The 13,313-nt window shown below is 43.6% G+C and overlaps 3 protein-coding genes across 3 annotated transcripts; 2 read left to right on the top strand and 1 right to left on the bottom strand.

The window, feature by feature from the left end:
• Positions 1 to 83: 83 nt before the first annotated feature.
• Positions 84 to 1,111, bottom strand: LOC115761014 (transmembrane protein 208). The gene is made up of 4 exons (XM_030702628.1): positions 1,031 to 1,111; positions 817 to 972; positions 617 to 753; positions 84 to 555 (listed from the first exon to the last, which is right to left on the bottom strand). The coding sequence occupies exons 1-4, from the start codon at positions 1,034 to 1,036 to the stop codon at positions 333 to 335; spliced, it is 522 nt and encodes a 173-aa protein (XP_030558488.1). The 5' UTR covers positions 1,037 to 1,111; the 3' UTR covers positions 84 to 332.
• Positions 1,112 to 1,203: 92 nt separating this feature from the next.
• LOC115761013 (peroxisomal membrane protein 11B) lies at positions 1,204 to 2,235 on the top strand. Its single transcript, XM_030702627.1, has 2 exons — positions 1,204 to 1,457; positions 1,513 to 2,235. The coding sequence occupies exons 1-2, from the start codon at positions 1,286 to 1,288 to the stop codon at positions 2,064 to 2,066; spliced, it is 726 nt and encodes a 241-aa protein (XP_030558487.1). The 5' UTR covers positions 1,204 to 1,285; the 3' UTR covers positions 2,067 to 2,235.
• Positions 2,236 to 2,516: 281 nt separating this feature from the next.
• Positions 2,517 to 3,963, top strand: LOC115761012 (palmitoyltransferase ZDHHC3). The gene is made up of 5 exons (XM_030702626.1): positions 2,517 to 2,600; positions 2,661 to 2,852; positions 2,917 to 3,138; positions 3,211 to 3,423; positions 3,511 to 3,963. The coding sequence occupies exons 1-5, from the start codon at positions 2,517 to 2,519 to the stop codon at positions 3,667 to 3,669; spliced, it is 870 nt and encodes a 289-aa protein (XP_030558486.1). The 3' UTR covers positions 3,670 to 3,963.
• Positions 3,964 to 13,313: the final 9,350 nt, after the last annotated feature.

Raw genomic sequence — 13,313 nt, 5'->3', positions numbered from 1 at the left:
TTTTGCTATATGACATAAAAATTGTTCACTCGGGCACGTTAATTAAAAGCGCACAAAATTTCACAAAACTAAAAACGATTGCATTTTCTTTTAACTTGAGACATTTGTCTCGCCATTTAATCTGGAAAACAACAAATTTGGAAAACCCGCACACATTTTTTATGCCTTGGTCTCTATTAACGACCCAGCTTTTTCTAAGCGTAAAATCTCATTTTAAACATAAATTGTAACTTATCAAGCAGCCTCGCGAGAGTATAAATTGTATTTGTAACTTAAGACCAGAGAAATCTGACTGCAGCCTAAACCATCGAACGCAAAGGAATCGCTTGCTTTCATCTCATGCGACGCATTTTGCGATCCAATTTACGCTGCTTCTTTTCGTCCACTTCGGGCTCCTCTGCGGCGTTGCGCTGCGAGAGCCAAGGCTGTATAATTGTGCCCCACAGCATCCAGGCAGCACGAACTGGTGCCAGTAGCAGCAGCAGCCAAAAGTAGTTGGAAACTAGGGCCAATAATAGCGTGCCAGAGGTAAGTATTATCAGATCCTTGACATTTCTGAAATTTACCACAACAGATTGTTAATTGATGAATGGAGCAGCTTTCAGGGTATACCTACTCCGCAATACCGCCCTCCATGTTCAAGTCATTTCCAGAGTCCAAGAGTGCGCCGCTGTCAGAGTACTTTGCCCGGGACATGAATACCATAAATTGGTAAGCGGCGCCTAAGATAAGTAGCGATACGGCCAGCATGAACTAAAATAGTTTGGACTGATCAGCATTCGTTGCTCTAGATGATACAATTCGTGTCTGACCTACCACAGTTAACTTTGTGATCTCGAAGACCAGAAAACTAAGCAATACGGCAAGTGCAGCGCATCCAATTGCCATGTTTCTATAAAACGCCAATGTTGTCTTGTTCTCCTCGACGATTTGTTTTGCGCCCTTTGTGCCCTGCTTGCCCTTCTGTTGTGGCTGCAATTTGAACAGAATTTAATGTACAATATAAAGCCGATGGTTTTCGATTACTTACAGCCATTTTTAATTTAACTATTATACTATTTATTGTTAAAAATTATGTCCAGGTAAAAGACGTGGCATGCACTTATCTTACGGTTATCGATATCAATAATCAAAAATCGATAGTCTTATGTAAATGTAAACAAGAGAGTGACCAGTTATGCCGCTGCACATTTGATGTGTGTGGCAACGCCAATGCAAATTCCTTCTCCGATTGCACCTTGGACTTTATTTTACTTGAAACTTCTTTTGATTAAAGCACGGTAACATGGAAAAGTGGGTGCAGTTAAATAATCAAGCAGCCGGCAGGGACAAAATTGCACGGCTCATTCAATATGCGTCGCGTGCAATGTGGGATTCGCTGGAGAGCTCCAATGGCCATCCGGCATTGGTGGACAATTTTAAGACCATCGAGTATATCTTGAGCACATTCCGAAAATGTAAGTTATGCCATTAATGCGTTAACAAAAACGTCTCAATTGGTTAATTATATAGTACTGCGCTTCGGCAAGGGCTTGGATGTATTCTATGCGAGCCTACGAGCCATACACTATCCAGATTTCACGATTCGGGTTACGCTGACAATGAGCAAGCTTTCTCAGGCCTTGTTTTTGCTCGCTGATCATCTATTGTGGCTCGCACGCACTGGACTCACAGCGGTGGATCCAAAGAAATGGTCAAGGATAGCCAACAAGTATTGGCTGTTTTCAATCATCATGAATTTGTGTCGCGACTTGTACGAAATAATGCGCGTTCTGGATCTGCACAAGGCCAGCTGCAGCAGTGGCATAACACGCTGCAAGATCCCGGCACGCATTAATACTCCGGCTGACTTTAAGAAATTGGCTCTGCACTCGTACGGCCTGGTGTTGGGTCACAAGGATATCGTTGTGGACACTGTGAAGAATGTATGCGATTTCTTTATACCTCTGACGGCTTTGGGTTACACAAGCCTGACACCGAGGACCATAGGTATGCTGGGTGCGATTTCATCTATGGCTGGCCTATGGGCTTTGCTTGAGCCCACAGCTAAGCTGACGCCCGCATAAGACGGATGACCTAATACTGTATTTATATATGAATTTGTGAACGTACTTGTTGCACTGTATATCTGATATTTTGTATATATGTAATTTGTTAAGTTGAAAATTGACGATTTTATGAAACAATTGATGCTTTAAGTGTACCTAAATCATTAGGAGCAGAATGCTATTAAATATTTTATTTTGTAAAACCCGTTCTAAGGGTATTTCACTGTCTGGCATCCTGTGTGTTTTGTATTCTATTTAGACGTTTCCCAACACTTAAAAATTATCGACTGTTTGGGATGCAACAGCTGTTTTGGCTAATTTTTTTTTACCGAGTTTGTTAACAAACTTTCCGTGCCGCAGTCTATGGTGCGTTATCTAGAAATTAGACTTCGATGCGTCATTGCTGAACATTTGTGCGTGTGGGCTGACAACGCGTAGAACAGTCTGTGTGTCCCAAGAGCCGCCGGAATGCACTATTCATATTCCTCACTGTCCACCGGCGGCGTCGATCAGCACAATCGCTGCCTCGGCAACAGGGCCTGGTGTGTTAAGGTAAGTGCTTGGACTTTGCATTTAAATGATCAAATTACATTAGGCGTACATTTTTTACAGGATATTTGCGGCATCGTTTGCGTTATTATGACCTGGCTGCTTATACTGTTTGCGGAGTTTGTGGTGTGCGGCCTGATACTGTTGCCAAGCTATAGAAATTACAGCCTGTTCAGTAGCATCAATATGTTTATATTCCAAGCACTTGCATTCCTGGCATTCGTCTCACACCTGCGCACCATGCTCTCGGATCCGGTAGGTCATGATGAAGTACCCGATTAATGCATATAAGTAATTGCCTTTGCTAACTTTGCGTTAGGGTGCTGTGCCTCGTGGGAATGCCACCAAAGAGATGATCGAGCAAATGGGCTATCGTGAGGGTCAAATGTTCTACAAGTGCCCCAAATGCTGTAGTATTAAACCAGATCGTGCTCACCATTGCTCCGTCTGCCAGCGCTGCATACGAAAAATGGATCATCACTGTCCCTGGGTTAACAATTGCGTTGGCGAGAACAATCAAAAGTATTTTGTACTCTTTACGGTGCGCACACAACCCGATGGAGCCGGGCCATGTGATTGTAATTGACCATGGTGTCTCATTTGCTCTTTGCAGTTCTACATAGCATCCATTTCGGTGCACACGCTCTTTCTGGTTATGACGCAGTTCGCCGAGTGCGTGAGAAGCGATTGGCGCACCTGCTCAACGTACTCACCGCCGACGACCATATTTCTGTTGCTCTTTCTCACGTTCGAAGGTCTAATGTTCGGCATATTCACGATTATAATGCTGTTATCCCAGCTAAATGCCATATTGAACGATCAAACGGTGCGTCTGCTGAGAATTTAAGCAATTATTCCGGATATTTAATTAATTATTAATTAATTTATTTGTCTGCGCCTAACTACATTACAGGGCATCGAGCAACTGAAGAAGGAAGAGGCGCGTTGGGCCAAAAAGTCGCGGCTTAAGAGCATACAATCTGTATTCGGGCGCTTCTCGCTGGCCTGGTTCTCGCCTTTCACGGAGCCGTCCTGCCGCCACAAGTTCAGCACCCACTTCTATTCGGTCTGAGCTGGATCCTTCCAAAAAGATGTTACTTACTGTAGCTTAAACGAACAATATGAATGTACAAGTCCCGCTGCCACTTGTTCAACATTCAATATGCACGCTGTGCTGTGTGTGTGTTTTGTGTGTGTCTGCGTGAATTTACTTAAGCCTAACATAATTGGACATATGTATCCTGTTCAGGTGCAACATATGTAATATACTTACAAATAGTTAATTATTTAACTGAGCGAGAGATTTTTACTTTGTAAACCCGATGAGAGCCTGCTATTTATTTTATATAGAGAAAAATAAACGTTCAATGAGCAAACCGAAAACATGCGCAAACTTTTTACTTTTCAGGTGGCAAAGATCTTGCGCTCATCTCCAAGGGTCGTGCTCTTACGACTATGTCTATAAAAAAAAAAAATAAATGTGAGCAACAAACATCGGAGAAACCGCTGGCTCTCAAGAGAAAGGCGCCCGACATTCTCCCGACAGCCACAAAATGTCGGCATGGACTTTTGCAGATGCTGTGCCGTACGTTTAGTCTGAGAAAAACGATCGGAGATCCAGGAGGTGTCTGCTGGACGTGGTGTGCGCGCCCTCAACGTCGTCTTGTATATATTATTTATATATAGAAACAATTTTTGTTCACCAAATGTGTCAATTGTGTGAGTGTGTGTGTGTGTGTTCGATTCTGTATGTGCCCATTGAAGTCGGCTGCAGTTGAAATTCAAATTCGAAAGTGCAAAAAGCTACATTTTATACATGTACACACATAATATAAATAAATATTTAGCCAGCCTTTGTGTTCAAAATAATTACGATTAATTTCATATTTTTCAGCCAAGAGAAAAGCTTAAATATCTTTGACAACATCGCTGCCTCCATGTTCATGTGCACGTCGTTCTAAATATATGTGTATATATATATACGAAAAGAAGAAGAAGAAAAATTCAAAAGCGGTTTTTCAGTATTCAAGCAATAACAAAAATTTCCAATCCTAAGTAAAAAGATTTGGTTGCGCGTGTGAAAAAGTCCTGTTACGCAGACAACGCGAACGCGTCTGTGTGCGTGCGTGCGTGCGTTCGTGTGTGCAAGTGTGCGTGTGTGTGCTACCCATGTTAAAGTGGCCCTGTTTTTGGCTAATTATATAGCTAGTCTGTCTAGCTAGAGCTAAAACATGGAAGGAACAGCGGGAACAGCAGCCGACGCAGCCGCCGTCGTAGTAGGTAAGCAGACGCAGACGACGAGGACGAGGAGTGCCGGGTGCAGGGTGCGGGGTGCGGAGTACGGGTAACGGGACAAGGGAAAGCAGACGGCTTTTAATCTTCTTTGCACAGACAATAGATTCCAAGTGTGTATATTTTTATAAACGCACGGGCTTCGTCTCCGTCAAGCATTGGCCTCAGTGCGGTTACGTAATGTGGAACTTAACGGAACGAAAGTGAACTAAAGTGAACTGAACTAAAAACGAACTGTGCACAACTTTTCATAATTGTGCGCTAAATAAACCGTTGCCAGGCATTGGGTTTTTGAATTTGAGCATAATTATTAGTAAATTAGTTGCGGTAGCTTGTTTGAAAAGTTTCTTTTTTCAAAAGACATTTGCACACATACATATACATACACATACACGTACATTAATATTTGTACATGCGAATATTTTAGTATAGTTTTTGTATGAATAATATTCAAACTATTTTTAGTGCACATCTTTGCATAGACAGGCGGCAAATGGCCGCTCGTTGCCGGCAAAGATTTGCGCATTGAGATTTGCAAAAAACAAATATGTACATTTGCGTACTTAGTTGTGGAGTCGTTCGTTATGAGAACAGAACTCACAGTGTTGGAAAGTTTACAATATATAAATTAACTCAAGGCGTTACGTAAGGTACATGGCTAAGAACTGGTTAAGGTTGTCCTATTCGAATAGAAGAGCCAATATATTATTGTATTAGAAGCAAGGAGAGAGAAAGAGTGAGGAGTATATAAAATCAACCTTATAATAATCATCCTTAAATAAATAGTTACGAGAATATAGTTTTTTCATTTTATCCGTAAGTAAAAAGGAAAGAGAGCACAATATCGGATTCAAATTAAATATGTCCGTTGGGATATCAAATAAACTGACAACAGAGTTTTTATATAAGGAGCACATTTGAACGCTTGAAATTTCTAAATACAGTATCCAAACCTAGAAATATTGTTCCTACATTACGAACATTTTACTTTTTCTTAGGTATATAAATACTTCCAATCATTATTTTATACCAAAACCAAAACTTTTTCTCATTTTCTGGCGCAGACTGTTCATTCTTAAATATCTAACGGTCACCTTTTATTTTAAGAATATTTTAGAAAGTATTTGTACCTAAAATATGGAGAACCAACTGATTAGAGTTCTCAAGCTCATTTGCCTCTCAGAATCATCTTTATTAAATATAGCGCCTATTGTTCAACTATCTAATCTTTCGCTTGTATTATTCTAGAACCTCCTGGCCAGGAAACAATGCCAGACCGATTACCACGTATTACGTTTAGTGATAACTCGAGCTCCCTGATACGCTGCATACCCAATGAACGTGCGACCTTCTTTGTGAAAATCGATTGCGATGAGGAGGATGAATCCGAATTGCTGCCCTTCAAATTTGAGTGGTAAGTCATAGCTAATAAATTATTACAAATGTGTGTGTGTGTGTGTGCAGTGTGTGTGATTCACCGGTTGTGTGCATAATGCCAAAATTGTGCGCATTTACATCAAATTTCTCCTTCACGCTTGCTCAACAAGAACTGAGATACTAGATGCCCGGGTTAACGGCGACTGCGCCCAGAGCTGAAAAGCCAAACGCTGCGGGCGGGCTGCGCTCTCTTCTTCTTCTTCTTCTTCTTCGTCGTCGTCATCGTCTTCTCCTTCTTCCTCTTCGTTGTTGTCGCAAGATTCTCTGACCAATTCGGCTCTTGGGCAATGGCAATGGCAAAGGCTGCAGAGCAGCCGTTGCGGCAGTTCCACTTTGACGATCGGCGCATTAACATATCCGTTGCCCAGCAGCATTTTGTATAAGACGCAAACTAGCTACGTATATGTGTGTATAAGTATGTGTGTACGTGTGTGCGTGCGTGCCATAAAATCATATGGAAATACGCTGCGTATACTTAATAAATTCGAAAATCAATCAAATTCATGAGCCTTCCTAGAAGACAGTGTATTTTTCTGTTGTGCGTAACAAAATGATGCATGCACAACAAAAGGCTCCAACAAATGTGATGTGCCTGTGTGTGTGTGTGTGTGTGTGCGTTGCGTGTGTGGGCCCCTCGAATTGGTGGCGATCGTCTAAATTTAGATGCATTAACAAATCAACTTGCACGGTCCGGCACGGGAAAATATTTAGAAAATGTTGTAAAGCTCTGTGGCGTTGTGATGTTTCAATTTGTATGCCCAAAATGTGTTGAAAATTGGCTTTTCCACTTGTATGGAAAATGAGAAAAATTACATAATCAGTTTGGGGTATTGAAAGAAAGTTTTGCAAATATCCGCGCCAAACAACAAGATCAAGCGAAACAAACAAAACAATTTGCCAAAAAGGCACAAGAAACAAGCGAAACATTTAAGATTTTGCATTTGCTTTAACTTAATTAAAGAATTCTCTGGTACACAGAGAACAACGAATTATTAGCAAATTCGAAAATGAAATGCGTGGCATCCGTGAGATACGCGTCCCAAAATAAATTGCCAAAATACAAAATACACGAAGAAAACATTTTTCCTTTCTTTTCTTGTTTTTTGTTTTTAGTATTTTTTTTTTTTGTCTTTTTGTCTAGTGCTCAGAATTTTCTTTGGCTTGTGTGTGTAAATACAAAATACAATTAATATAGTCGAGTCGGTTCGTACAAAGCCAAAATGTGCATTTATTTATAAACATTCTTGTTTTCGATTGAAATATTTTCGTCATTTTTCTTTTTAGATTGGTTTAGTTTTTGTTTTTGCTTCTTTTTTGTGTTTCTTCTCCTACTTGTTGTTTTGTTTATTTGTTAATAATCATAATAATGCCAACAAAAATTAATGAGTTTAGCGCTAGGCAAATTAAAGCACGTGCCTCTTATAGTAAATGTATACGCTATATCCATAATTTGGATAACGCTGGTAGACCGATTGTTAATATAAACAAACGGAAGGAGACGTTGAAAGTAAATTTTATTAGACGAAAGTTCGTGCCCAAATTGTTTATTGTAAAAATGGCTATATCCATTTACAAATAAATATAAGTATATGTAGTAGAAGGGAGACACATTTTGATACGCTTTACAAAAAGAACAAAAGCAGTTGAGCCGATTAGAGTATAAAATATAACACTGGTAATCACAAGTATGGAAACCTATGAAGTCTCTCACTTAAATTCGTGAGAATCGCGTAGTAGGGCAGCGTCCCTTTTTACCCGCTCGTTGAAAAATATAAGTCTATCCACCTTATTGCCCTATTTCCACCCATTGAAGTGGATTTCCGCAAACTTTAAGAACATTTTTACAATCAGGGTTGAAAATCGATCGGAAGAAAAACAAAAATTAGCCTTGGCTCTCAATTTTCCACACATGGGGCTTACATTTTCTGTGCGTCTACATTTATATCGTAATTTCTATGCGTTTTATTTAATTGCACAGCGTCGGTGTGTTTGCGCGTGTGTGTGTATATGTGTAAATAGAATATAAATATTTAGAATAAACATTAGAATTTATCGAACACCATGGGCAACGGATGCTCGAAATGCTGTCGTTGCTGCTGCAACGAGCACAAACAAATTCACGGCACGCTCTCCACAGCCTCTGCCTCGTCCGTTTACAGGAAAAGGTAAACCTGGCGATCAATAAGACTTTTATTTACTGGTCCACACAGATAGAAATCCCCCCTTATATATAACATAAACCATCAACGTTTCACAGGACCCGTGGCGATATACCCATCGAGAACTCCGATCGCTTTCGCATCACACAGACCAGCAATGCCGTCCAGCTGGCCGTGGAGCATGTGCAGCGTGAGGATGCTGGACACTACACCCTGTTTGCCCGTACGAAAAGCAACGAAGTTGTGCGCAAGCATGTCGAGCTCATTGTCGAGGACAGATCGACGGGCGAGGATCCACCTGTATTTCTGCGTCGCCTCGTCGATCTGTCTGTCAAAGTGGGAACACGAACTCGCCTCCTAACAGAAATACGCAGCTCAACAGACCTTAAGGTATAGTTTATGGAAAATAATTAACCCTTAGATTAGGAAAAGGGGCATATCAATCGATGTATTTTTTTAGGTGTATTCTCTATCTGGCTGTTACCCAAAAGAAATTATAACTTCCTGATCAATTAATATATAATATGCATAATTGTATATTCCGGCTGAAAAGCTGTTATTTTACTTTGAAAAAAATTTCGAAGAAAAATCACCATGAAAGTACGAAAACCTTTGCATTTTGTCTAACTATATTTGTTGGATGCATATTTTGGGTAGATATAAGATTTAGCCCGCATCTTGTGTATGAAAATATTTACGGCTTATAATATTTTCAGTACAACGGGCAATGGAAATTTAAAGATTAAATTTAAAGATTTTGAAAAACCAGATTCACGAACTGAATCTATACGCAACGAGTTGGTTTCAAGGCAATCCAAGTTCTTACAGTATATACCGTCTTTACATTCTCTTATGTATAATCGAGTCTTTCAGTTTTGGAGTAAGGTTAGGGAAGCTTAATAGAAAATTATGAAAAAATATATATCTCCGAAATTTAAAATCTATCAACAATTTAACCGCAATCGCTGTATTCATTAATATATTAGAGAGCTAGCTATAAATTCATAAAAGTTTTTTAAAATTTGTTTTATCTTAATCCAAATGAATTGCATACTCACGCTTTTTCCGATTCCAATATCAGCTGACCTGGTATCGAAACGACCGCAGGATTTGCGAGAATGATCGCATCAAGGAGACCAACGAGGGCACATTTCATTATTTGGAAGTGAGTCCAGTAATACTCGAGGATGGCGGCCAGTGGATGCTAATGGCCGAGAATATGGGCGGACGCAATTCCTGTCTGGCCACACTGAATGTCCTCGTGCCCAAGGCGTACAAGACGCCCGAGTTTGTCGAGGAGCTGCGAGCAGTGCTCACCGAACAGGGCACCGTTTCGCTGGAGTGCAAGGTGGTGGGCGTGCCCACGCCCCACTTGCGCTGGTTCAAGGACTCCAAGGAGATCAAGGCGGGCGATATATTTGCCCTGACTGCCAATGCCGATGATCCCACCTCGTTGGGCACATACACATGCGAGGCCAAGAACTGCATGGGCGTCACCTACTCCAGCTCCAAGGTGCATGTGGTGGGTCGTGGCAGTCGCGAGGGTTCCCTGAAGCCGGCCGACAAGTGAGTAGCGGAAGCAGCTTCGTTTTTGCTCAATTGTATGCCTTATCTGTTGCTCGTTCTCAGCATTAGCAGCAATGCGCCGCCGCCGATCTTCACGAACGAGCTGCGGAACCAGAGTGTCCACATCGGCGATACCATCATACTCGGCTGTCAAGGTGAGTGGCTCTCAGCGCGTTGGCGTTTTCGGCTCCCCTTTGGCAATGTGCCCGGCAAAATAAAGCAAAAACATTTTTGTTTATTTTTCTCACGCACACACAGACACACAGAGGCTAGTTCTCGTTAGATATATATCATATATACTTGTCTATATATTTATAGATATATGTAGGTAGTTTCTGGCGGCGTCTGTTTTGTTTTTAGACATTGTGCGCTCGTGTTCTAGAAACTTGAACTCAATGAATGTGCTGGGAATGCTTGGACTGTGTTGTTGAGGTGGGTCAACAACATGCGCCAAATGAGACGAGCAAAACAAAACCAATAATTGCCAAAAGAGAGAAATGCCAGCCACAGTCTCCCTCGCTCTCGCCTGCTCTCTCTCTCTCTCTTTCTCTCTCAGAGCAACATGACGTATGCGTGATTTTTGATTGGCTTATTTAACTTTGCATTGCAGTTGTGGTGCCGCCTTGGCCCAAGAGCGTCACCTGGTACAACAAGGATGGGCGCGTGGACACCGACGAGCGTTACAAACTAATTGAGGATGGCCTGGGCGTCTATATGATTGAGATCAAGCCCTCCGAATCCTGTGACGCGGGCGATTGGAAGTGCGTCGTCACCAGCTTCGAGGGCTGCGTGGGCATCTCAGCTTGTGTGGTCAACATGGACAGTGCGTCAAGTATTCCAAGAAAGAAGAAACCAACGATAACTAACTATTTTTATTTGCAGTTCCCCGAAATTATCGCAAGCCCAGATTTATGGAGAGCCTGCGCGCTGTGCTAACCGAAGAGGGTCTCGTTTCGTTCGAGTGCAAGGTCGTTGGCTTTCCGACGCCAGTGCTCAAGTGGTTCAAGGATGGGCACGAACTGAAGCCCGGCGATGTTTATCAGCTGACGGGCACCAATTCCCTGGGCACCTATTGCTGCATTGCGCGCAACTGCATGGGCGAGACGAGCAGCACGGCTGTGCTCACTGTAGAGGACATACAGAATCAGCTGACGGACGAGGAGCGTTTGGTATTCACGCATCAGAATCAGGCACCCAAATTTCTGACCGGTCTCAAGAGCACAGATGCCAAAATCAACGAACCGTTTCAATTCAAGGTCGTGGTCAAGGCCACACCAGATCCCATACTGAGCTGGTTCCGGGATGAGCTGCCCATCGATCCGAACGAGCGATATAATCACTATCGGGGCGAGAACGAGGAGTGGCTGCTGGACATCAAGTCCGCGGAGTTTATCGATCAGGCTGAGTGGAAGTGTGTGGCCGTCAATGATTTTGGCACCAGTATTACCTCGTGCTTCTTGAAACTGCAAATCCCCAGGCATTACAAGAAGCCCCGGTTTCTGGAGTGCCTGCGCGCAGTGCTTACCGAGGAGGGCGCCGTCAATCTGGAGTGCAAGGTCATTGGCGTGCCGCAGCCGGTGCTTAAGTGGTATAAGGATGGCGTTGAGCTGAAGCCGGGCGACATACATCGCATTATTTCTGGCCAGGATGGCACCTGCTGTCTGGGCACCTATACGTGCGAGGCCAGGAACTGCATGGGCGTGGTCGCCAGCTCGGCTTCGCTGCTGGGCTTTGAGGATGCACAGCGAACACAGAAACCTGAACAGCCACAGGCGAACGAGCTGCAAAGGAACTATTCGCTGTCCACCATACAGGAGGAGCGCACCTCCCAGCTTTACGAGACGCCCGTGGGCGACATAACCATAGATGATAAGGGCGATGTCTCCTTCTCATTCGATGGCAAAGAAGTCTCAGTTTCGCTATACGAGACGCCCGATCTGACGGAGGAAGAAGCCCTGAAGATTGTTGAGATGTATGCGGATCAGATTTCGGAGCATGTGACCGAGCATAATATCGTGGAGTTGCCGCCGCTGCGTTTCGTCAAGGAGACATCGCAGTCCGGCAAGCTGCTAATGGAGGCGGTTGTTATAGACATATCACCCGAGTACTTTACACACGATGAGGATATGTGCACCGAGGCGGATATGGATGATATATCCATAACTGAGATCACAGTGCACGGCTCCTCCGGCAGGGAGGGTGTCTTTGACAAGGAAACGGAGAAATATGCCCAACAATCGTTTGAGAAAATGGAAGAGGAACTCTCCCTGACGGCGCCAATACGTAAGCGCAAGAAATCACGACCCACAGAGACTGATGAGTTCTTTAGCTTGTCCAAGGCTTCCGGCTCGGGCAGCCAGGGCGAGGAGGAGACATCTGATCAGCAAACTTTTGCCAGTGCACAAATGTCCACATCGCAGAAGGTGGCCGCAACTTCTGAGGGCGAAGCCACAGCACCACCGAAGCGTAAAAAATCAAAAAAACCCACGGATAGCGATTCGTCAAAGACCACCGAGGACGATGCCAGGCTTCAGGACATTTCGGGCGCGGTAGGTGACGGTTTATTGATGACGCCAGCCTCACACATGAAGGCTGTGACCGATGAGGCGGAGATCAATAAGAATCTGATTGCATTGGTGCCTCTGGCCAAATTGCTGCGGGTCATCGAAAACCATTTGACAGTCGTCGAGACGGAGGTATTGGATCAGTCCACCATGATGATGACGCCAGCTGCGGCAGACCAAAGCATTGCCATCATACGGAATATTATAGAGCCCATCAAGCAGATCGAATCAAAGCTGCGCGTCTACTCGGGCGAGACCCAAATCGATGCACTAATCCAAACCATGGACGATGATATACGCAGGCTGCATATGGGCCTGCAGGTAATCGAGAAGTGCGTGGAGATTGATGAGACGGGCGCTACGCTGATCCAAAGGACCAGTGTGTGCATTATTGACAGCGTGGCGGAGCATATGAAGCGGGCGCTGGAGGAGTTGAAGATAGTTAGCGAGAAATTCGAATCGGAGAGTCTGCGCAACCAAATCAACTTGACTGCCGATGATATACACCAGGGCCTGGAGATAACCCAAGGCACCATTCGATCACAGGCATTGCTGCAGGAAGCGCAGGAACTGGAGGCAGCCAAGCATTTTACGGAGGCCGTCGAGAAGATGCAGGACGTGCCCGAAAGCGTGTCCTTTGCATCCATAACGGAAGCCAACCTACCCAGCGAAGCGAGCGCCTTAAAGCAGATCTGTCA

This window comes from Drosophila novamexicana, unplaced genomic scaffold (assembly GCF_003285875.2).
Source record: "Drosophila novamexicana strain 15010-1031.04,08,12 unplaced genomic scaffold, DnovRS2.1 tig00000462-arrow-pilon, whole genome shotgun sequence".
In the NCBI taxonomy this organism is placed as follows: Eukaryota; Metazoa; Arthropoda; class Insecta; order Diptera; family Drosophilidae; genus Drosophila; species Drosophila novamexicana.
Note: the sequence above shows the minus strand (reverse complement) of the source record. Positions and strands in the feature narration are given on the sequence as shown.

Bases quoted from the DNA above. Each gene is read 5' to 3' on its own strand.
- LOC115761014 (XM_030702628.1), bottom strand. The intron at 754-816 runs GTAGGTCAGACA...AAACTATTTTAG, and splicing joins AGATCACAAAGTTAACTGTG to TTCATGCTGGCCGTATCGCT. The intron at 556-616 runs GTAGGTATACCC...GGTAAATTTCAG, and splicing joins ATGGAGGGCGGTATTGCGGA to AAATGTCAAGGATCTGATAA.
- LOC115761013 (XM_030702627.1), top strand. From the start codon at position 1,286: ATGGAAAAGTGGGTGCAGTTAAATAATCAAGCAGCCGGCAGGGACAAA. The intron at 1,458-1,512 runs GTAAGTTATGCC...TTAATTATATAG, and splicing joins CTTGAGCACATTCCGAAAAT to TACTGCGCTTCGGCAAGGGC.
- LOC115761012 (XM_030702626.1), top strand. From the start codon at position 2,517: ATGCACTATTCATATTCCTCACTGTCCACCGGCGGCGTCGATCAGCAC. The intron at 2,601-2,660 runs GTAAGTGCTTGG...CATTTTTTACAG, and splicing joins ACAGGGCCTGGTGTGTTAAG to GATATTTGCGGCATCGTTTG. The intron at 3,424-3,510 runs GTGCGTCTGCTG...ACTACATTACAG, and splicing joins CCATATTGAACGATCAAACG to GGCATCGAGCAACTGAAGAA.